Source organism: Mirounga angustirostris, unplaced genomic scaffold (assembly GCF_029215605.1).
Source record: "Mirounga angustirostris isolate CCGP_5_RB_7025 unplaced genomic scaffold, mMirAng1.0.hap1 SCAF_8, whole genome shotgun sequence".
NCBI classification, from domain to species: Eukaryota; Metazoa; Chordata; class Mammalia; order Carnivora; family Phocidae; genus Mirounga; species Mirounga angustirostris.
Window position 1 is genome coordinate 16101207 of NW_026991716.1, and position 25228 is coordinate 16126434.

Sequence of the window (25228 nt, forward strand, 5' to 3'; positions counted from 1 at the left end):
AAGTGAAGTACTCCGGAGGACTGAGGAACTAGCAAATGCTGGCACAGTGAAGACGACGGGGAGAAAGCAACACTGCTGAGCTGATGCGACTTTAGTGAAAGATATGAACCTACAAGGTCAAGAGAGGCTAGAAGAAGAGCCACCAGTGGACAAAAGATGTCAATATACAGCGACACACCAAAGAAAGTGATCTGATTTGCCCTCCATATTTCCTGAGAGAAAGTAGATGCGAAGGCAACGGCAGGTTTGGTTTTAACAGCGTTGGTTCTATCAGCCTGTGTGGTCAGAGGAGGGGCCAGCGAGTTGTGGTCCACAGGTCCAGCCTACATACCACATCACACGGACGTGGCACAGGAGTGAAGAATGGTTTTTACATTTTTAAATGGTTTTTTAAAAATCAAAAGAAGAATACCTCATGATACATGAAAATTTTACAAAATTTAAATTTCGGTTTCCATAAATAACGTTTTATTGGCATACAGCCATAGTCAGGCCGGATCCTGAATTATCTTTGTATTCCTAGGGTAACACTCAAAAGCTAAATGAGCCTACACTTTTCCGCTCCTGCACGGTCTTTTTCTTGCTTAACAAGATTACTTTGGCCTCAGCAAATAAGCTGTGCACGGCTTTACTCTTTCCATTTCCTCAATAATTTGGATAAAACAGGAACTAAATTGCTTCTTCAAACTCCATTTGAGCCTGGAGTTCCTTTGGGAGGGGAGGGTCTTCAACATTTCAACTGTTTAAATATACTTATTGTCCTATTCATATTTTGTTTCTTCTTATGCCAATTTTGACATTTTATACTTAGGAATATATCCCTGCTCGCAAAACTGTTATTTTTATAATTCTTTATTCTATCTCTATTATTGGGTCTGTAGTTATTCTATTTTTTTCTATAATTTTCTGCCTTAACTTTGTATTAAAAATTAGTTTGCCAGCAATCTATTCATCTTAGTATCTTTCCAAAAACTAGTTTTTTGCTTTATCTTTCATAGACTCAACTCAGAAAACTGAACAGCGTTTCTCTACACCAATAAAACTAATCAACGTCAGGGCGCCTGGGTGGCTCAGTTGGTTAAGCGACTGCCTTCAGCTCAGGTCATGATCCCAGGGTCCTGGGATCGAGTCCCGCATCGGGCCCCTGCTCTGCAAGGAGCCTGCTTCTCCCTCTCCCACTCCCCCTGCTTGTGTTCCCTCTCTCGCTGTGTCTCTCTCTGTCAGATAAATAAATAAAATCTTAAAAAAAAACAAAACAAAAAAAACTAACCAACGTCATTGGAAGATACCATGCGCAACAACCATGACAAAAGAGCTCAAGAATTAACCAAAAATATACAACCCTCTTGTTGAGAAAGACATTTTAAAACTCTAACAGAAGATACAGAAGATGATCTGAAGACATGGAAATCTAATACATGTTCTTGGGTAGGACAGTTTACTATGCCAGTTCTTCCCAAATTAACCTCTCCATCCAATTAAATCCGAATAAAAATCAGTTATACTTTTTGAGAAACTGAGTAGACAAATTCTAAAATCTTTGTGAAAGAATAAAAGCCACTAAACAGCTACGCTAACTTTGAGAAAGAAATGAGAGGAATCTAGCCCAACCAGGTATTAAGAAATACCAAAAAACCACAGGGATTAAAAAAAAAAAAATGCTGCAAGGACACATAAAAAGACTAACAAATAAGCACAGGGTTCAGAGACAGATCCTTGTGCCTTGAGCATAATATGCAAACAAGGTGAGTCAATGAGGAAATGATGGGTGTTTTTAGTGGGTGGTGTGGTCAAAACTGACTTATTACGTGGGAAGAAAAATAAATACACCTGGAATCCTATCTAATACCAAATACAAAGTTAGACTCTAAACCAGGCCACAAATCAGGAATTTATGAAATTATGCCTGAATGCTAGATCCCTGTTTTTATAAATAAAGTTTTATTGGAAAAAGTTATGCCTATTCATTTACACATGTCTATACCTACTTTCACACCACAATGGCAGAGTTGAAGAGCTGTGACAGAGACCACCGGGCTTGCAAAGTTTAACCTATTTCCTATCTAGCCCTTAATAAGAAAATGTTTGCTGACTCCTGTTCTAGAGGAATTAAAGGCCTTAGTATTAAAGGTAAAACTGTAAAATTAACATTAGAAAATATACTAGCATATCTTTTGACCTTGGTGTGGGGGAGAACTTCTTAAATTATAAACCATAAGGCAAAAAACTCTTTGTGCTGATAACACAGAAATTAAGGCTTTCTGCTCAACAGATATCATAGATGATGGTAACTGATAAAAGACTGAGAAGTTACTTGCAAAGTCTAAAACCAACAAGAGACCAATACCTCGAATGTATAAGAAACCCCTATAATTTAATGAGAAGGAAGCAAGAACCCCAAAAGAAAAGTAAGCATATAACTTAAAGAAGCAATTTGCAGAGAAAGAAATCTAAATATATAATAAGCACAGGAAGAGCTGTTCAAACTCCTTAGTGATTAGAGAAATGGAAATTAATCCAACAAAGAGATAACATTTTATACCTTCAGATTTGCTAAAATTAGTCAGGTATGTAATGCCAACTGATGGCACTATACAGACAGCTGGTTTCTCCCAATTTTGGTATTAACCATCAATACCAACTAAAATGAAAAATCACTGTATTGGAAATAAAACCTAAGAAGGAGCAAAATATAACAGATATATGTCTATATTCAGTCAATATCTTATTCAGAAGAGATATGAAGCAATCATTTGCAGACTTGAATACACAGTTGAGAGCATACTGACACTCACAAATTGCATTAAGAAAACAAATATAGATAATATAGTCTCATTATGGCTAGTTTTCTTAATTCAAGTATCTGCAGGTCAAAGACTAGCCAGAAAAATTTAAATACTTTATTGCTAACCCGGATACAAATTTTTACTTGAAATTATGTCAGACTTTCTTTTTAAGGATTTAAAATATAACACTGTAGTTTCTAAAATCACTGGCTTATTTTATTCTTGGCTGAACTAAAACTAGGTAATATATGTACAAATGCATCATTAGAGATAAACTGAAGGACAGTGACATTTCTCCTGCTCTCTTAGCTTTTACAATAATTTATGCCAATAAATACACATATCCGCACAACTACTTACAAATCCTGAGCGGGCTGTTCCTTCTTTCATCCTCTGTTCATGGGTTCACACTTACAGCAGCGGGGCCCATCAAAAACACTGGCAGTCCCTTTCAAGCCTCACTGTATGCCACCACAGTGAATAAAACTAATTCGGATTGTTTCCTTTTGCCATAGTCCTTACTTCATGTCTAACCACAGCCGCTACTCTTGTTCAGCTCCCAGGCTCAAGTTCAGATCACAGGTAAGGCCTCCTTTCCTCTTCCTTCCCCCAGTTTCTCCCTTCTTCCCTCCCCCGTTTCTTCCTTTCTTTCCTCTGCACCTCCTCCCCTACTCCACCCATCTCTCCAACCAGTATTTTCTGAGTATCTGTTATGATCCAGGTACTGCTTTATTGTTAGGAATACAGCAGTGGTGAAGACAGACGAGGTCCCTGTGCTTTCAGAGTTTTCTCTTGTTTTTTTACATATAACTATATTCAGCTATTAAAGTAAATTTTTCCATTGGCCTGCTTTGTCCCTTGCCAACCCCATTCAAAACAATCTTACTTGTTTTCCGCGGCCTGCAGGGAAAAAGTCCAAATATTCTGGCTCACCTTCTAAGACCCTCTAGGATTTGGCTCCACTCTGCCTTTCCAGCAGAATCTCCACCTTCACTATGCATATCCTGTGCTTTGGCTAAACCTGAGTACTCGTTTGAAACCCTATCTGTGGCAAAATGGATGAGGTTTTGATAAGGTGTTATAGGATAAGGTTACAGGCTGCATGCAGCAACAACAAAAACCCAACACAGAGTAACACAGAAAACCCAAACGGGGAGTGGAGAAAGGATGAAAAAACTGATGACTACATGGAAATCTGATACATGTTCTTGGGTGGTACAGTTTACTATGCCAGTTCTTCCCAAATTAACCTCTCCATTCGCTTAAGTCCCAATAAAAATCATAGTTCTACTTCGTCCCACAACTATTTTATGAATGTCCTGTCAGTGTCAGGACAGACACAGAAACGAGGGGACAGGGGTTTTCCTCCCAAGGCAAGGTGTGCCAATCCCTCTGGGAAAAGGTGACTGTCCCACACAAAAGGAGGCCTTGGAACTACAGGGGGAAAAGGACTTATTCTTATCTGGGGGGCTAGGAACCAACCAGAAAGGAAGATGTCCTTCCCGTGGCAGCAGTGAGCTGTGCCAGGCCAGAAGAGAATGGCGGCCTCGGCCTCCAGTACCCCGGCTGTGGCAGAAATCACCAGCAGCATAGAGAAGCAGCTAGAACTGCACCCAGAAAGCGGCCGCAGCACCCTTGGGTCTCAACAGGACGCATCTAAGTCCTGGTTCACCCAGCACAGCAAAAACTAGAACCACGTCTCTGAACCCAAGGTGGAGTGGGGGCCCCGGTCCGGGGTTAAGGAAAGGCAAAGGGAACGACCCAAGGCCTGTGTGCGGCGCGCTTCAGGCAGCTCAGGAGGGAAGCCACACACAGCTCGAGGATACTCTCATGTGGCTGATCTCTAGTAGGTCAGGGGAGATTTATGCCGTAACAATTTGTGTTTAAGAAGAAAGTGTGATTTTACTTTGCAGACCCAGGCAGATTGCATCGAGGACCTATGGGCTATGTTTTCACTTTTTTTTTTATGACAATTATCACTGGCAATTTGTGTGCCTACCTCTCTCCCTGGCTAGATCGGGAGTTCCCTTAAGGCAAAAACTATGTCCACCAGAAAATAACTTTCCCCACGGATTTCTGCGCCCCTTGCCAATTTTAACAAGTTGTTCTATTTCCCACAGAACCTTGCATAATGAGTCTTCACAGAGAAATACAAAAACTATCCGTTCAGTGCGTAAATGAACTGGTCTCTACCTTCCAGGTGAAGTGTGATCAGTGCTGAAAATATTCTCCGTGGGAGATAACCCTAGTGTCACAGTCATCATAAGAATAAAGTGCATATACAATCAGGTCCTTAAACAAAACAAAAGCAACTTACTAGTAATCATTGCTCCAGTTACAGAAGCCAGAAATCCGATGCTGACTGCAACGAGCGAGATTACTCTCCCCTGCCTATGTCTCTGCAGCATCACAAACATCAACACGCCCGCAGCACCATGGACAAACAGAGAGGAGAAGAGAGCCCACAGAAAGATCCAGTACCACATCTCTGAAAGGAAAAGCAAAGGGTTAATAATTCTGTTGAAAACATCCTAGAAAATTCGGTTTAACAAATAGGGAGCCCCCAGGGTTTGGAGGAAGGGTAAATGAGATAAAGGATATAAAAATGGCCAGCACAGTGCCTCATACATAGCAACACTAAATGAAAGTTAACGATGATCATCATCACTGATGCTCGATGGGGAAAGAGTTCCAGAACTTCAGAATATTAAGGATACCCTCTGATTGGCTCTAAATGTCTCCATCATATAGCTATAATCCATCAATGTGTCTAACAAATCCCTAATTAATTTACAAATCTCTTGGAATAAAGTTGAGATATGATTTTCTACACTAAATAACTGTGTTAAGACATTTTTGAAATCTACTCCTTAATTCAAGTTGTTCCAGAAATCAACAATTTTATCTTTTATGATTTTAGGAATTTCAGGCAATTCCCCTCTTGGCTCTCAACTTTATATACTAAAGCATCACTCAGAATTTTTTTTTTTAATTCTTTTTCTCGGGTCATTTTAATAGTCCTTACCCAGACCTTTCCAAGCTCCATTGTTCTTTCTTCAAAGTGTCCTCAATTACTGTTCATTTTGGTTTAGGTTACGGTGGATGAGCGCACCTTCCATTGTCTCTCTAGCACTCATTCCCTTTCTTTCTGGCCACCTGTGCCCTTCCAGTCAGCCCGTACAGCTCCTGTAGGCTTTGCCAGGTCTTTGCATTGACTCCACCTCCCTGCCCAGGCCTGTGGTGAGGTCCATCAGGGGAGGCAACTGATCCCCGCTGGGCCGATCATTCCCTTCCCCTGGGAATTCTGGATTGGGCCCCAGGGAGCACCACAGTCTTTGGGTGGCTGAAGGATTTGTGAAGAGCCATTTCTGCATCACGTGATGAGAGCCACGGAACAGGATGAAAGAAAAACGTATCCATCAAAGACAAGAGACAACCAAATCCCTCATTCCAGTGATTTCTAAGGCCTGCCACATTACTACCCTTAGTTTCAATGTAACATCCCAGTTTCCTTTTAATAAAATTCCTTTTTATGTAAACTAGCTCAGGGAAGTCTTCTGTTACTTATAGCTGAAAGAGTGGACTCCAAATGTGGGGATGTCACCTTGAGGATCATCCTTGGTATGCAAACATTCTGTAATGCAAAGTATCTGCCATCGGTGCTAGTATTCACTCTCTATCAAGTGGAAAAGAAAGGTCAATAAAACAGTCATGAAATAAAGAGAACAAAAATGGATGAATAAAAACATATCTATCCCAACATCATTACAGATATTACACTGTTGATGGGAATGTAAAATGGTGTAGCTTCTATGGAGTACAGTGGTTCCTCAAAAACTTTGAAAAAGAACTACCATACAATCCAGCAATTCCACTTCTGCATATATAGCGAAAAGAATTAAAAGCAGGATCACGAAGAGCTATCTGCACACCCATGCTCTTAGCAGTATTACTCACAACAGCCAAGAAAGGGAAGCAGCTCGAGTGTCCCCCAACGAATGAATGAATGAGCAAACTGCGGACGGCACACACAATGGAATATTATTCAGTTTAAAAAAGGAAAGAAACCGGGGTGCCTGGGTGGCTCAGTCATTAAGCGTCTGCCTTCGGCTCAGGTCACGATCCCAGGGTCCTGGGATTGAGCCCCACATCGGGCTCCCTGCTCTGCGGGAAGCCTGCTTCTCCCTCTCCCACTCCCCCTGCTTGTGTTCCCTCTCTCGCTGTGTCTCTCTCTGTCAAATAAATAAATAAAACCTTTAAAAAAAAAAAAAAAGGAAAGAAACCCTGGGACATGCCATGACAGGGCTGAACCACGAGGACTTTATACTGAGTAAAGTAAGCCATTCACAGAATGATAAATACTGTATGATTCCATTCACATGAGGTATATCTAAAGCAGTCCAATTCACAGAGAGAACACAGAATGATGGTTGCCAGGGGCTTGGGTGAGAGGGAAATGGGTACAGAGCTGCAGTTCCTCAAGACTAAAAAGATGTGGAGATCTGTTATACAACAATGTGAAGGTACTTAACACTACTGAACTATATATACCCTTAAAATAGTTATGATGGAAAATTTTGTGTTTTTTTAACCACACTAAAAAAATAAACTTTTTAAAGTATGGGTATAAATTTCAAAGATAATTAAGTCATGACCATAAATGAGAAACGAACAAATCTTGTGAAGTGGGGTGCCTGGGTGGCTCAGTCGGTTAGGCGCCCGACTCTTGATTTCCACTCAGGTCATTTCTGGTTCCACGTTCAGCAGGGAGTCTCCTTGTCCTTCTCCCTCTGCTTCCCCCACCAACCCTCTCTCAAAAAAATAAATAAACTCTTTAAAAAAAAACTCATGAAGGAAGGAAGGTGTGGATAGAAGGTAAATACTAGGGGTCTTTGGGGCAATGGAACTATTCTGTAGTTTGACTATAGTGGTGGATACTTATATAAGTGACAACACTGTACAGAAATAAATACAAACACACATAAATTAGTACACATATACAAGTAATACTGGTGAATCTGAATAAGGCTGGTGGATCAATGTCAATATCATGGTTTTGATATTACACTGTGGTTTTCCAAGATGTCCTCATTGGGTAAACTGGGTAAAGGGTACATGGGTTCTCTCCACATTATTTCTTACAAACACATCTGAATCTACAATCATCTCAAAGTAAAAAGTTTTTTTTTTTTTAAAAAAAGGGAGGATACACAGAAAACAGATTTAAAAAATAAAATCATTTTCAGCCTGCCAAATTCTTAAGAATTAACACTTAGACTGGACTCAGTTAATGTGAAATCATTTGAAGGCAGGGACATCGGGTATATTCTCTAATGTGTGCTGAAGGACCATGCATGCTTCTCAATGGCATAAGAGACAGATGCTGGTCATTAAGGAAAAGTAGACAAAGCTTGCCTTTTAAGGTTTTTCTCTTCTAGGTTTCAGCAAAATGTTTTTATGCTGTCGCTCCCAAACAAATAGCTTCAATTTATAATAAATGCATTAAGGACAAAAAAGCTTAAGCGGCTCAGAAGATATTTCTATTTTAAAAGATGTTAATTTTTCAAGGTGGGAATATAAGGGAATAATCCTATGGAGGCATTTTCATCAAGGGATCTCTGAGACCAGAAAGGCTCCACAGCAAGAGGCACATACTCTTAAGAAAGAGGTCAATCATCTGCCTCTTAGCCCAAGCCCACTTCTGATAGCTTACCAATCTACCCCAGAAAGCACTTTTCTTTGTTGTCCTTGAAATACAAATAGAATGAAAAAATTCTTGACTATATTTAAGACTATGAGTGAGGGATTATTTGACATTATAAGTAATGGTGTTTGCTTAGTGAATACATAGTTATTGGCCTCAACAAAAACTCTGCTTGAGCATTTGGAAATGTAAATTTTAAGTTTAATGTTTTATAAAGCCCCAAGATATCAAAGAATTATACAACTAAAATAGAACCTCAAATAGTCCTCTAGTGACCAGACCAGAGTTATCCCTTAAGCAGACTGAGCACAAACTGCCTAAATTCAAATTTATTTTCGTATTTCTTTTTTTTAAAAATCATATTATTTATCTTAGAAAAAACTGAACTCTGGGGCGCCTGGGTGGCTCAGTCGTTCAGCGTCTGCCTTCGGCTCAGGTCATGATCCCAGGGTCCTGGGATCGAGTCCTGCATCGGGCTCCCTGCTCCGTGGGAAGCCTGCTTCTCCCTCTCCCACTCCCCCTGCTTGTGTTCCCTCTCTCGCTGTGTCTCTCTTTCTGTCAAATAAATAAATAAATAAATAAATAAATAAATCTTTAAAAAAAAAAAAAAAAAAGAAAGAAAAAACTGAACTCTGCTAAGAATATCTATAGCTAACTTAGGTTTCATGTTATCACTATGATTGTGAATTACCTAATGGATGCACACAACCTGGTCCGTGGGCGGGGCCTCTGAAGATCTTGATCTACTCTGCATAAGAAAGTCAATCTCAGGCCCTGCTCACCACTGGCAAACACAGGAAACCTACCAGGTTAGTTCAGGTGAAGAGAACTGCAGGATCCTAAGAGCAGAGCAGGAACAGATGTCCAAGAGCCCTAGAGGAAGGACAGGGGCTAAGAGGACAGGTGTGGAATACTACCTTTTCTTCAACTGTCTAGGCCATACAGCTAATGTGGACATCCACAGGCTTAGGGGTCCCTGTCCACCCATAGCCCACCTAATCCAAGCTTCCAGCAATTGAGCAACAGTGAAAGGAAGATAGGCCAGAGAGAGACTTTGCTAGTGCTAAACAAGATGCAAAACAAAATTTTAAAAATACAATGCACGAAACAGAAAACTCTGAAGCCTGCCATCCACACACTTGCCTTAATTCACTGGAAGGAAATACCCCTTCTTCCTGGGCACATCTCATAATGTCTGGTTATTTTTCCCTATTCAAAGCTGTCCATAATCTTCATCCTAAACAAATTTTGCCTGGATTGTTGCACCGGAGAACTGTGATGTGTCCCGGCCTCCAAACAATACTAGAAATAGCCTTGCTCCCAATCTGTACCTCTCATCAGCTCCCGTTGCCAAGTTGCTCAAAAATTATCTTCTGTGCTTTTGTTTTTCATCCTTGGACAAAATTATTTATGAGAAATGTTTTTCTCTAGTTGTCTAAAATGTATTAAATGAGTAAAAACAAGTCAAAGAATGGTACATACTGTACTATCCTATTTGCTTAAAAATATGTTTATGTACAGAAAAATGCACAAACAGAAAACTTGTCAATGGCTATCTTTTAAAGATAAGAGATGGGTGATATTATTTTATACATCCTTTGCTTTTTATTTTTCAGCATCTGCCTGAAATATGTATTTTTTAAATTTTGCTGCAAACATACTGTTTTTAAAAAGTAGTTTTTCATTCTAAAATTCATCAAAGAAGATGCTCTACTAGGCCAAAGGTTCTCAACCCAGACTGCTCACAAGAATTACCCTAAACAAAAGTTCTCAACCCAGGCTGTTCACAAGAATTACCCTAAACTAAAGCAATCTCTGGAGGTGGGACCTAAACAACAACATTTTTGTCAACTCTACCAAATAACTACAATTTGCAATAGAAATAGAAATCACTATTCTAGGCTAAAGTTACATAAGAGATACTTATTAAAAAATCCAAAAGTCATAAAAACAACAAAACCATCTCATTAGACAAACACTAAATGTATTTTTAATCCTCTAGAGAGTATCTCACTCTTCTAATAAAATAATTAACAGATACTGAGCCCTTACTGTGTGCTCAATATAGTCTAAGCCTCAAGCTGAAAATACCATGCCAGTAAGACCATATGTTGAAGCTGTTCATGATTTCTACCTTCTTTATAGAAATGGTCCACGTTGTATGTTTAAATAGTCTGTGTTCACATTAGATTATCTCAAGCTTTGGTGTCATTCCAGCAAATCTAAAGTGTGGAAATCACTCCCCTAAGTTTCCAACATCAATTCTCAGTTTGGGGATGCGTCTCACATAGGTGGCTTATTAGACTCTCAGAGAGATGATGCACTTATAATTTGAAAAAGTCCCCTAGATCAGAGGTCAGCAAAGTAGGGTCCATGAGCTGTAGCTGGCCCACCACCAGTTTCTGTATAGTCTGTGAGCTAAGAATGGTACTGCATCTTGAAGTGGTTGAAAATCAAAAGAACAATATTTCATGACACATCAAAATTACACAGAATTTGAATTTCAGTGCCCATAAAGTTTTACTGAAACGTAGTCATACTCATCCAGACTGTCTATGGCTACTTTCATGCTATAAAAGCAAAGCTGAGTAGTTATGACAGAGATCATATGGCCTGCATAGCTGAAAATATTTACTGTAGTACTTTAATTTAACATAGTACTTCTATATATTAGCAAGAGCTGACACTTCGAGTGTTTAGTTAATGATACTTCGATGGCATATATTCTAATACCTCAGGTTCTTCAGAGCACAGTATGTAGCTGATGTTATGGGGAACAGAGGCTTGAACAAGAAGGACAATGTCAAGAAAGGTCCCAAGAGGATTCACTGTCACATATGAAGTTTTAAAAATAAATTTAATTTAACCAAATGATAAACATATTAGAGATGGAATGAGGGTAAAGAAAATAGGAAAAACAATTCACTGTCAAGAAATAAAGCAATTAATAGAGCCAAACTCAGGAATGACCCAGACTTTACAACAACCAGATAGGGACTTTAAAATTACTATAATTTACATGTTAAAGGCTCTCATGGAAAAGGTGGAAAACTCACATGAACAGATGGGTAATTTCAGCAGAAAAATGGAAATCCCAAGTAAAATTCAAATGGAAATGCTAGAAATTTTTTTAAAAGTTAACAACAAAACCCATAATATCCGAGATAAAAAAAATTCCTTTAATGGTCTCACCAATAGACCTGACATAGTTAAGCAAAGAATCAGTAAACTTAAAGAAGAACCAAAAGAAATTATTCAAACTAAAATATGAGAGAAAAAAGAATAGGACAAAAGGAGGAGGGTAAGGGAAAAGAGGAATCATCCATTTAAGAGCTATGGAACAATTTCAAATGGTTTAACATACATGTAATTGGAGTCTCAGAAGGAGAAGAAAAAGAGAATGGAGAAGAAAAATATTTGAAGGGTTAGTGGCTGAAAATTTTCTAAAAATAATGAAAGATACCAAACCACAAATCTCAAGCAAGATAAAGACTTCCCAAAATAACCAAAACATAATGAAATAAAAATAAGCCACACACACATATCTAGATACATCATAGTGAAACAATTAAAAATCAAAAATAAAGGGGAAATACTGAAAGTAGTGAGAGAGGGGAAAAACACTTTACATATAGAGGAACAAAGATAAAAAATATAGCAAACTTCTCATCAGAACCTATCAAACCAGAAAACAATAGAGCGACATTTTCTTAAAGACTGAACATGCTGGGGGAGGGGGTGGTGGCGGGGAGAACACCTGTAAAGCCAGAAATCTATATTCCGGAGAAATAGCTTTCAAAACTGAAGGTGAAATGAAGACTTTTTTCAGAAAAAAGAAAAGCTGGGAGAACTAATTGCTGGTGGACCTATAAGACCTATTAAAGGAAGCTCTTCAGACAGAAGGAATATGGTATTAGATGGAAGCTTAACTCTATACAAAGAAATGAACAAAAAAGAAAGTTAAAATGAAGGTAAATGTAAAGGACATTTTTTTCTTATTTTTAATCATTCTTACCATATTAACCAGATTTAAAAATAAGTTCCTGTGTTTGTCCACTTGAAACCTCATTTAACATAGAAGTTGAAGCTACTGTAAATATTTAATAGCTGTCTTCTTCTGCTTCTTAAAGAGAGCAAAAACACTAGTTTTTAAACTTAATGGTGATACTTTCAAGGGTTGCCTTAATTCACTGCCTTTCTCAAAGCTTATGGCAACACTTATTACCCACTTACACTAAATTACCCTTTTGCCAGCTAATTATATAATTTCAAACCATAAATTACAGTACTTATCATTGATTAGTAAAAGAAATTTCTTTTAAAAGCAAGTTTTTTAGGAGCACCTGGGTGGCTCAGTTGGCTAAGCGGCTGCCTTCGGCTCAGGTCATGATGCTGGGGTCCTGGGATCGAGCCCCGCATCGGGCTCCCTGCTCTGCAGGAAGCCTGCTTCTCCCTCTCCCTCTGCCTGCCTCTCTGCCTACTTGTTCTCTTTCTCTCTATCTCTCTCTGTCAAATAAATAAATAAAATCTTAAAAAAAAAATTTTTTTTAAAAGCAAGTTTTTTAATTTAAAACAATCAGAATATCACTGCTTTAAAGAAATCAGGTTAAGGCTATTTAAAATAGTTCAAAAACTGTTCTATATTCAAGCCATAGTACTGTCTTCCTAAAAGATGTCATTCAACTTGTTCTTCCTCATAACTGATTAACTACTCAGTTACAAAAGTATAAGAATTAAATGTCAAAATCTGAATCTATTATGAAATTATAACATAGCATTATACAATGGTTTTAATTGTTATTACTTGTATGCCCTCAAGTGTCTTAAATTATACATGTCATACTAAAAAAAAAAAAGTAAGTCGGTAACAACATGTTTGTTTGAATCAGTCACTGATCTAAAAAATCTTGTCAGCAATTGATAAAATGTTTTAAAATCTCATGACATAGTATTTCCAAGGGATACTGACACCGAACACTCAAAAATGAACTTTTTACACCAATGAGCATAACTTACAAGGAAATTCTGGATGTAACAAATTCCTAAAGTTAAATCTAAATACAGGACCAAATGAATGACAGATCAGAAAGTAAAAGCACAACCAAGAAAGTTTAGCAAGTAATACACATGCATGGTCAGAACTGTTGCACCTCAGTAATCCTGAGGAAGTAGTTACACCACACACGGCTAAACAAGACAAAATTAAACAAAGACATCATTTCAGATACTGAATCCAGAGTTTCCTAAACCAAGTTTTAAGAAGGCCCAATCTTTAAGAGCTATTAAATGCTGTTGAGAGAACAAAGATTTTCTAGGTCTTAGGCCTCACCTTACGAATCAGCCTATTAAGTCTGACGAAGCACCACTTAAGAAAGAAAATTTCTCAATTTTAAAGATTAAAGAGTAAACATTTAATTTTTATGTGCAAGTGGTAAGCATTTTTCTTAACTCACAGTTAACTAAACTTTTCTCTCGGAACTTTCTGATTTCTAAATCAGCTTTCCCTTAACATCAACATGAGAACGGCGAGCATCAAATTATATTCCACCTGAGGAACCCGAGCGTGGGAAACATGTGGCTCGTCTAACGTGCAAAAACCAGTTAGTCGTAGTCAAGGATAAAACTCAGTTTCCTGACCCATAAATTTAAGGATCCTATTGCTTTTTTAGACTCTTTATTTGCATACAAAAATCTGACAGAACCCAAATTATTCTGGAAGGGAGAATTCCAATAACTGCATGTTATCTAAGTGTTTACATAAATACTGTTAATGTCAAATTTTCCCAAATTCTTCAGATCTAATATAGCTAATCCATACTGAATTTTTAAAATACGATCATTTAATAGGAATTATTCTCTATAGCTAATAGTTCATATAAAGACAATACTAAAATATTAAAAATATTAAAATAATATTAATAATTAATATTAAAAGATAGTCACTTTTTAAAAACTGGGTTTGAGCATCCTCCAGGAAATGAGTTGTTTATACTGAAAATGTAATAAGTCTTTAGTTATACCAAATTCTCTATATTAATTTGCTTTATATATATCACAATATAGCTACAAATTGATCACAAAAAACAATTTTTAAAAATCGGGTGTTCCCAATCCTTGAGCTCTCAATAACAAAATCACCCAGAAGAACTAGCTAAAAATGTAGTTTCTTAGACCCTGTTCTCAAAAATCCTAATTCCATAAATACGGACTGGGACCCCGGATCTGTACTTTTAACCCAACCCAGGTGATACTGATATGCAGCAAAGTTCAGAAACTATGTTGGACTAAAGTAATTCACCATAGGGAATGGGAGAGGGGAGGAATTTTATCATGAAAATCCAGTTCCACAACACTGACAAAAACATCTTAACTAGACATTGATATTCGAGAGTAGTATACAGGTAACCCCTGCTTTTCAAAAGCTCCTATTGTATCACTTCACTCTTACAAAAAGTCCTCCTAGATTATATGCCAAGATTTATAAGGACACATGCAACTGGACCCAGGTAAAAGTTTGGGTCCTTCCTACTTGTATGAAGTTTGGTGAAAAATCTTTTTTTTCCCCCAAGTTTAATCTACTTAGCTAAGGTTACTGGAATTTGATAGTCTAATCAGACGTTTTTCAAATGTTTCCACTGCCATCGTTTATTCTATGATTAACTTTTATTGCTAAAATACTTAGCCACTAAAAGCACAATTAGCCTATCATACCTGATATAATCACATACATTCAATAAAGCAGTAAGTTACTTGGCCACTTCTATTATAGGAAAAGAGATGCATGCCAAATACTTTGCACAGTATCTGGCATGTAGTAAATATTCCATGAACATAACTATTTTAGAATTTGGGTATTTATTTAATTTTTCATCTGATACTATGGTAAATTCAACATGCTATACTCTAGGGGCTCTCTTCTTACATCTGACTTTTTTTTTAAATTATAGTTGACACATACTGTTACGTTAGTTTCAGGTACACAACACAGTGATTGGACAAGTCTATACACTGCACTATGCTCACAAGTGTAGCTACCATCTGTCTCCATACAACGCTATTACAATACCATTGGCTATATTCCCTATTCTATACCTTTTATCTGGCTAACTTACTCATTCGATAACCAGAGGTCTGTATTTCTCAATCCCCTTTACCATTTTGCCCATGCCTCCATCTCCCTCCCCTCTGACAACCATCAGATTGTTCTCTGTATTTATGGGTCTGTTTCTGATTTTTATTTGTTGGTTTGTTTTGGTTTTAGATTCACATATAAGCATTCTCATATGGTATTTGTCTTTCTGTGACTTATTTGTCTGACTTATTTCACTCAGTATAATATCCTCTGGGTCCATCCGTGTTGTCACAAATGGCAAGATCTCATCCTTTTTTTTTATGGCTAATATTACATTGTACATATATAACACATCTTCTCTATTCATTCATCAATCAATGGACACTTGGGTAGCTTCCACATCTTGGCTATTGTAAATAATGCTGCAATAACAATAGGGCTGCATGTATCTTTTGCAATTGTTTTCATTTCCTTTGCATACTCAGCAGTAGAATCACTAGATCATATGGTATTTCTATTTTTATTTTTTGAGGAACCTTCATACTGTTTTCCACAGTTGCCGCATCAGTTTGCATCACTACCAACAGTGCATGGGGCTCCTTTTTATTCACATCCTCACCAACACCTGTTATTTCTTGTTGTTTTGATTCTAGCCAGTCTGACAGATATAGGTGATATGTCATTGTAGTTTTGATTTACATTTCCCTGATGATGAGTGATGTTGAGTATCTTTTCATGTGTCTGTTGGCCATCCATAGGTGTTCCTTGGGAAAATGTCTATTTAGGTCCTCTGCCCATTTTTCAATTGGGATTATTCTTTGTGTGTGTGTGTGTGTTATTTATATTCCTTAGATATTTTGGATATTAATCCCTTATCAGATATATCATTTGCAAATATCTTCTCCCACTCAATAGGTTGCCTTTGCGTTTTGTTAATGGGTTTCCTTCCCTGCACAGAAGCTTTTTATTTTGCTGTAGTCCCAACAGTTTAATTTTGCTTTTGTTTCCCCTGCCCAAGGAGACAGATCTAGAAAAATGCTGCTATGGCCAATGTCAAAAAGATTACTGCCTCTGTCTTCTCCAGAAGTTCTGCAGTTTACATCTAACTATTCTTAATCCCAATTCCCTTCCCTGGTTTCAGTGCCTCCTCCCCATCCCTGACTCACCCTTCCTCTTCTGTTTAGGCTTCCTTTCTAGAAGACAAATACCTCTAGTTATTTTAACTCCTCTTCATGAATTACCTTACTTTTCTGGTCCTTCCTTTCAATCACCAAAAGAAACAAAGGTAAGTTTATATTAAGAGTCTATTAGGGCGCCTGGGTGGCTCAGTTGGTTAAGCGACTGCCTTCGGCTCAGGTCATGATCCCGGGGTCCTGGGATCGAGTCCCACATCGGGCTCCCGGCTCAGCGGGGAGCCTGCTTCTCCCTCTGACCCTCTCCTCCCTCATGCTGTTTCTCTCTCGCTCGCTCTCCAATAAATAAATAAAATCTTTAAAAAAAAAAAAAGAAAAAAAAAGAGTCTATTAAAGCATCAGAATTACAGCTTACACAGTCCTAAGACTTACCCAGAAATTGCTTTAGGTTTAAGAAATGTCAGCTAGACCTCAGACTTGCTATTGCCAGAGGATATGGATGAATCATATGGATGCATGATTCAAAGATAATGAGTTGGGGATTAATAAAAACCTGTAGATGACAATTCTGGTTTTTGAAAAACTACCGTAGCTTCATTCTCAGTAAGATATACAGGCAAAACTTCCATAAAGTGAAAGCCTATAGAGTACAAATCATACCAGCACTAGTTAATTGGCTCTGTACCACAAAAGAGTAAGGAATTTTTCACCTCTATTTCAGAAAAACCTCCTATAATAGAGGATGTTTAGAAAAGTTAGAAAGAAGAACTTAACCCACTGGGAAGCTGGGGAGCAGGGTACCCCAGAAAGCTGCACACTTTCTTGGGAGCATACTGAAGGAAGGTGCTGGCTATCCCAGTGTGAGTGTGGACAATTCCAACTATGTACAGTGGATGCAAACTTCCCCTCACCTTTTTTCTTTTTCTTTTTTTTTTTTGCTGACAATCAATGTTAACACTAAAGTAGCTTAGCAACTATAAAGTCTAAAAAGGAACTATAATAGTGTGTGTATAACATAAAAATAAGCACATATATATTTTATATACACACAAAGACATCTGACCTTCATTCACATTTGAATTCCCAGCTTCTCAATGTCTGTACCAACAGTCAAGAGGGGCACCTGCCCCACATTTGTGACTGACACTGAGAAAGGAGATGAGCCTGAGGCCATCCTGTGCCTTTTTTTCCCAGGGACAGATTACCCCTTCCCGAGTACCAGCCTCACTCTGGTGTTTACCCACAGGTTTAGGGATCCTGCCTTTTTCTAAGTAAAAAATTCTTCTCTAAATTCTTTGCAACCAAATTTGGGTCAGAACACAAAATTGGGAGCCAAAGTAGTTGAAGAAAATAAAAGTAAAGCAAAGGAATATATTTCACTCTAGATTATTTTTTTTAAGTCAAATTACCCATAAAACTGAAAGAGTACATGCATACTGACTGTAACTTGAGATAGAGGGAGGGGGATTTAGAACATATGGAGAGAAAGAAAAACTATTTCATAAAGAAAGGAAGGCATTTATCTCTACTTTAGTAAGCTGAAGAAGCATATAACCTATACACCATTAGTAATTTTGGAATCCTGTGAATTGCACACTTGGGGCAGTGATGGATACAGAGGAGAACTTTAGCAATGGTGGTTAACCGAAGAGAGAGAATCTCCAGGTACTAATCTGTTCTATATGGAATCCCTACACTAGTGTCTTCAGGAGGGAGAAAAAATAAATAGCAGACCAAACTTGGTAGATTTCTAAAACTACATATATGATAAATATGGATCACTAACTTTTACACAGGCAATGGCAAATTAAAATTTGGGGAAAGAATTATTATTCAATAATATCTTACATTTTCCAGTATCTTTTGTTTGCTGGACAAAAATTAGTTCCACTCACATGTTCTTAGGCTCCTTGGGACAAATAATGCTAGGCTTTTTTTTTTTAAAAGATTTTATTTATTCATCTGAGACACAGAAATAGAGAGGAAAAGAGAGAGAGAGAGCATGAGCAGGGAGAGAGGCAGAGGGAGAGGGAGAAGCAGGCTCCCCACTGAGCCAGGAGCCCGATGTGGGGCTCGATCCCAGGACCCTGGAATCGTGACCTGAGCTGAAGGCAGACACTTAACCATCTGAGCCACCCAGGCGCCCCAATGCTAGGCTATCCTTAAGTATCTTAAGATTTATCACCAGACATGCCTGAGTTAAGAATCTATGTGGAATAAAATGAAAGGCACAGAACTAAGCGTCAGTCAACATCATCTCTAGGCCTGCCTCTGTCACTGAGTAACTGATCCCAGCCATGTTACTTCAATGATGTGATACATCAATATTTCTAAAATGAAGTAGTCAAACTATATAACTTCTAGTTCTAAACCCTGTCCTAATTTCTAGTTCTTATTTTTACTTTTTTGAAAATGTATTTCTATCAAAGTAATACATACACAAGGTTGTTTCCTAAAGGTCAGTGTCTAAGGGAAAAAAAAGTCAATATAAAAACTTCCCTGATTCACCTTTGTTTGGGATGAAATACAAAGAGAAGAATAAATAACACCTGTTATTTATGTTAGTGTAAAGAAAAAATAGAGATGAGAATACCTTCTCCTTTTCTTTAATTAACCACAGGTCCTATTAACCAGATTTCTGCAAATCCTTCACACAGTCATTTCTTAAATCCAAATTAGTTTGGTTCTACACTATGCTCCTTTCTACCTGTTTCATTTCTAAGCTTATCATGATGACAAACATGTCTTCTGAGTTAATGTGTTATAATAATCTGGAAAAAGGTAATAATTTTTCACTTATTAGCTATCAGAGCTGAGCAAGTTACTCTTAGCTTCAATGTCTGAATCCATAAACAATAATCTCCCTTAAGATTATTGAAAAGATTAAATACATGAAGGCACGGTAACTAACACAGAAAAGTGCATTTAATAAACATTTGTGTAGTTCAAAGGTATGACATCTATCCATAAAAGTTGCTTAAACAACTCATTCCCTAGGTAACAGCATATTCACTCCAACAGAGGAACCTGGAACCTAATGCAACTAGAATGTTTAACTAATGCGACTGTTAAGTATTATTTCAGAAATGCAATTCAATAAACACGTATTGAGTATTTATATGTGCCAGGTAGAATAATGCTAAAATTCCAGAATTCCATGATTTTGACAATGACCCACCCTCCAAAAGCTCAGTCTAGAAGAGACAAAAATTATAATGTCATTGAACAATATAATAATAAAAGAATGTATATGGAGCAGAAGTAGCAGGGTGAGGCAAGTAACTCCTTCTGCCTAAAGAAAGAGGAAGAGAAGAAGCAGGTGGCAAAGGGGAAAGGGTATTTTGAGAGCAAAGATGGGTTGAAAGCCTCGCTCGGCCATTTACTAGCGATAGGATTTGGGGCAACTGACTTTGCCTCTCTTCTCTGCAATTCTACTTTGGAAAGTTATTCTTAAGATTAGAAATAATATATGCAAAGTGCCTGAACATAGCAGGCACTCACGAAGTAAGTGGCAGTAGTCTTGTTTTAGGAGGGGTGTGTTTGCTTTGAATAGACCAAATCCTAAATGGCACTGTGGCGAGCATCTCTTGACTAACGGCCAAGCTACATATGGGATCACTAAGGTCACCAGCAGAGAAGGCCACAATGAACCACACCACATCAAATGTTACCACTTCCAGAACCCACTTTTTTAGAAGTGAGGTGGTTCCTAACATGTGGTACACTCCCCTGCTGGTGAAGTATATTTCTAACCTACATCTTCCTCCTTTTCTACCCTGACAAACAGAATTTTGCATATTCAGGCTCATTATTTCCTAGAAGCGGTCCCCATGTTCCTCAGTCCCACCTGAGGAACTAGCTTTGGATGTTCAGCATATCCTTTACGAAATGGCAAAGTCTGATGAACAACTGAAGACTATTAAGATTATATGAAGAGATAATGAGAGCTAACCCTGGGTTGAAACCCCTATTATCAACCTACTGGTTAACTCATAGAACTGGAAGCCACTATAATGATTAGAATCCTAAAGTAAATATTTTAGAAATATTGTTAAATCTAGCCAAGTGGTAAGTTACATTTACACTACTTTATGGCTCCCCAAACTAATTTTCTCTAAGTAAATGATGAGCTAAGCCAATCCTTAACAAATACAAATATATATTAAGTTCTTACTTTTCACTTCACTCCTATAAACACTTATTGATAAAACATTTGAAATATGAATAGTGGATAAATACAAGCAAAGCCAGAAGTAAAATAACGTAGGCTATCTCCAAATTCAATTGAATCATGAAATGGTCTTCATGTCAATGTATTTTTTTTAGAAATAAAAACATGTCCCTGACCCTCAACCATCATGTAAGGTCAGTTTGCGCCAAGTTAAATAACCACAGATTAGAAGTGAGGACACCACAAATCAATCCAGAATCTATGTTAAATTTTATAGTTGCCACATTCAAGAAAGTCAGTGTCTTTAAAGTCATTCTGTGGTAGAAAATTCCATAAAATTGGGGCACCTGGGTGGCTCAGTGGTTAAGCGTCAGCCTTCGGCTCAGGTCATGATCCCTGAGCCCTGGGATCGAGCCCCACATCGGGCTCCCTGCTCTGCAGGAAGCCTGCTTCTCCCTCTCCCCCTCCCCCTGCTTGTGTTCCCTCTTTCACTGTGTCTCTGTCAAGTAAAAAATCTTAAAAAAAAAAAAATTCCATAAAATTTCTCTACAGATATCTGAACTCCATATCCAGATTTTATAATAAATAAACACATATATTACTATATTATAAATGATATTCTAGATTTATCATATATGTAATACACATGTGTATGTAATCTGTCAGGACAGGTTATATTTGTAAAATACTCTTCACACTTAACCAGTTTGACATAACGTATTTTAAATGTTCCTACCAAAATTAGCTTTATACGTTTGCAAGAATTAAATCCTGAGTATGTTTTTAAGTTTTTTCCCTGAGAAGCAGAGACTGAGGAGTCACCAAATTGCAATTGAATCTCTTTCTTCTAACCACTAATCTTTAGAGAGGATTTTTTAATTTCAGAAGTCAAAGAATTTCCACATTAACATATAACTTCCTTCACAAACCAAACCTACAAATTCGATAAAAAATCAGTATTACTGCTCACTTTTACAACTAAAATTGAGGTTAATTATTATAATGTAGTTAAGTCCAATTCCCTCTTGACAGCCTTGACGAATGAAGGGAAATGCAAAAAAAAAAAAAAAAAAAAAAAAGCAAATGTCACAGAAGCGGCAGCTTGAGGCTAGAGGGAGAGACAGACAGACAAAAGGAAATAAGACGGAGAAAATACATGGTTAAAGCTGAAATGCTTAGAATGCACTAGATCTTGGCCCAAGCCCCCGACCCACTATAACCTACTTCATTAGTCATCTAGAGGAACAACAATTTACCAGGTGAAGCAAACTAATCATTGTAAACAGAGAATTTAAGTCCCACATTCGGTTTGAGATTTGCCAGAAAGAAAAGGATTTAAGCAGCAAGAAGCAGGGTGTGTGTGTGCGCGCTTGGGGCGGGGGGTGGGGGGGATGTAAACCAACGCTAACTGTGCCCGAGTCTCAGCACTAACGCTATTCCGCGCGTACTACACGAGGCACCGCCGTCGGGAGCCCTCCCCGCGCCGGGCAGGAGGCGGGGGTCGTGGATTCTCCGGGGCGATCAGGACCCCCGGAGCGCCTGGGGAGTGGGTCGGGCGTCCGCGCCCCGGGGACCCGCGCGGAATGCACCCAGTTAACACCTTCCTGGCCAGGACCTGGGACCGCCAGCCGGCCAGCGGGGCGCGCACGGGGATGGGGCGGCAGGAGCGCGGCCCCTCCTCGCGAGGGAGAAAGGAGGCAGGGGGCGGCACCGCATCCCCGTCCCCACCCCGGGCGCATCAATTACCCGTGAGGTTCCTCAGCACCGTCCCGTGGGCCCAAAGGCTCAGGACCTGCTGCACCGACAGGTTGATCATGGAGTGGTCGCCCCCTTCCGCCTTCATCTTCCCCGGGGGGCGCCCGCCGCCCTCTCCTCGGGCGCCGGGTGGCGGCGGCGGCTGCGAGGCTCCGGGGGCGGCGGCGGGTGCGCGGCTCCTCCAGGCCGCCGCCGCCGCCGCCGGGGAAGGCTGCGGGGCGCCGGGCCGGGCGCTGCTGCTGCCGCCGACGGGCCTCCGGGGGGGGCAGCTCAGCGCGTCTCCCAGGCAGCCCCCTCCCCGCCGGGGAGACATTGAGGACGGCGGACGGGGGAGGGGTGGGGGCCGGGCGCTCTCCCTGCGCGGCCCCCGAGTGAGGACTCGGGGCGGAGGAGGCCGCTGCTGCTCCCTCTCAGGGGCAGCCCCGCACCGCGGGGGCCGGGCACGCGAGGAGGCCGAGGTCACGCAGGGAGGCCCGGGGTGATGGGCAGACGGCAGGTGCAGCCCCCGACGGGGCCCAGCTCATCACCGCCGGAGGACGAGGAAACCCGGGACCCGGAGGAGGCTGCGGCACCGGCCGCAGCGGCACCTGCGGCGAGCCTGCCCACCCTCCGGCCGCCGACACTCGAGGAACCGCCCCCTCCACCCGCGGCCGCCGGAGGGCCGCTAGTGCGCGCGCGCATGGGTCCCCACCTCCCCCTCCATCCCCGGGGCCGCTGCGCATGCTCACTCTCCTCCTCCCCGCGACCCGCCGCCCTCCGACAGCCTGCCGGCCCCCAAAGCCCTCCTCCTTCCCCTCCCCGTGCGCGCGAGCTCGCGTGGCTGACGGCGCCGAGCGTCCGCCCGCAGTGGGGCGGAGGGAAACGCGGCCTACGTCACTAGCGCCACCGCCCGGCCCCGCTGCTGATTGGGTGCTCCAACGGAGCCACCTCCACTCGCTCCCCGCCCCCAGACCCCGGGCGCGCGCCGGGGGAGAGCTGGAGTCTGGCCCCGGGCGGAGCCGGGGGCGGAGATGCTGGAGCCCGAGCGTGAGGGGCAGCCCTGACCCACCTTGTGGGGAGTCGGGGGTGCTGAAGCACGTGTGATGGATACTGTGGCATTACAGATTTTTGGCCTCAAAATGCTTTTGATAAAGATGTTTGCGTGTAAGATTTTTTTTAGGGCTTAAATATCTCAACATTTTAGATGTATTAATTTGCGGGTTTTTTTTTTTAACTGAGTCAGCTGATCTGGCTAGGTCACTACCTGCAGAATATATTTTTAAGCCGCTGAAACAGAAATAGACCCGCTTTATCATTCATCCAGTCCTTCCCGCTTCAAGAACTTGGGCCTCCCGTGGCTCTAGCATCTAAAATCACTTATTGACACAGGAATCGGCAGGTGTCCTACTCCTGAACGCCATCCCCTGGTCTAGCGCTCTTTTCGTTGCAATATCCAAATTGTGGAAGCCTCCGTTATTTTTTCCCCCTATGACTGAAACTATATTAAACTAAACTAAACAATATTAGCCCGAGGAGCTGTCTAAATTACAACTACAGCAAATTAAACTCCTCCTTGAAGCATGAAACCTTTTAACTTGAAAAATAAAAACTAATTTTTGGCGATAGCATAAACATGCACTATGCAGCCCCCTCCTCCTTTCCAGCCCTTTTCTACCCCTCTGCCTTCTGGAAAAGAAAATCTACGAAGAAAAGTTAAGAAGTTCATGTTTTGGCTAAATCACCAAGTATATTTGGCCAAAGCACAGAAGGATTGAATCACCTGTAAAATAGTGGTCTTGATGACCACTTTAAAAATAATTTTATATGTATGTAATTGTCTGTTGTATATATGTATGTGTATCAGTTTGATATCACAACATGGGAAAGGGAAATTTTTGCCTCATTAATAGGAATTGAGCCAAAACTCATAATGTAGCGTTTATCTTGTTCCTACAGTTTAGAAGTATTAGATCTTGGGGCGCCTGGGTGGCTCAGTTGGTTAAGCGACTGCCTTCAGCTCAGGTCATGATCCCAGGGTCCTGGGATCGAGTCCCGCATCGGGCTCCCTGCTCTGCGGGGAGCCTGCTTCTCCCTCTCCCACTCCCCCTGCTTGTGTTCCCTCTCTCGCTGTGTCTCTCTCTGTCAAATAAATAAATAAAATCTTTAAAAAAAAAAAAAAAGAAGTATTAGATCTTAATTAATTTAAGATTATACACTATCAGACTTAAAAGAAGCTTTAATATTTTTCTAATTCATTTTATTTTATAGGTAGAAAACTAATTCTGCAGAATTAAGTGATTGGACAGAGGTGACACCACTTGAGAGCCCAGTTTCTGAATTCCTAGTCTATGAATTCTTTCTTGCAAATGACACTATCTTTCTCACCTCACTAATTAACTCCATAATTTAAGGTTCTAAATGGGGAAGTGCAGGTTACCTAATGACAGCATTAAGAGACTTAGCATTATTTGGTCAGTGGTATTAGAGAACGTGAGCACATCCCGTGAAGGGTTTATAGCAACAGCTCCATTAAACTCTCACATCAGGAACTTTTAGTCAGTTTACATGGAATCAGTTGGGGTTCTTCTGGTTACACACACTATTATTTAAACCTGGTAGCATACATTT

General features: G+C 40.0%; 1 protein-coding gene across 2 annotated transcripts in view; it reads right to left on the reverse strand.

Annotated features, from left to right (window-relative positions):
* Positions 1–23354, reverse strand: part of TMEM170B (transmembrane protein 170B) — a 35676-nt gene extending 12322 nt beyond the window's left edge. Inside the window, exons 1-2 of one of the 2 annotated variants that reach the window (XM_054505736.2) lie at positions 22613–23354; positions 5104–5274 (exon numbers count right to left, since the gene is read on the reverse strand). In XM_054505736.2, coding sequence (XP_054361711.1) covers positions 5104–5274; positions 22613–22934 — 493 coding nt within the window. In that variant the 5' untranslated portion in view covers positions 22935–23354. The remainder of the gene's footprint in view (positions 1–5103; positions 5275–22612) is intronic. The other variant, XM_045866372.3, reaches the window with a different exon arrangement.
* Between the last annotated feature and the right edge of the window lie 1874 nt (positions 23355–25228).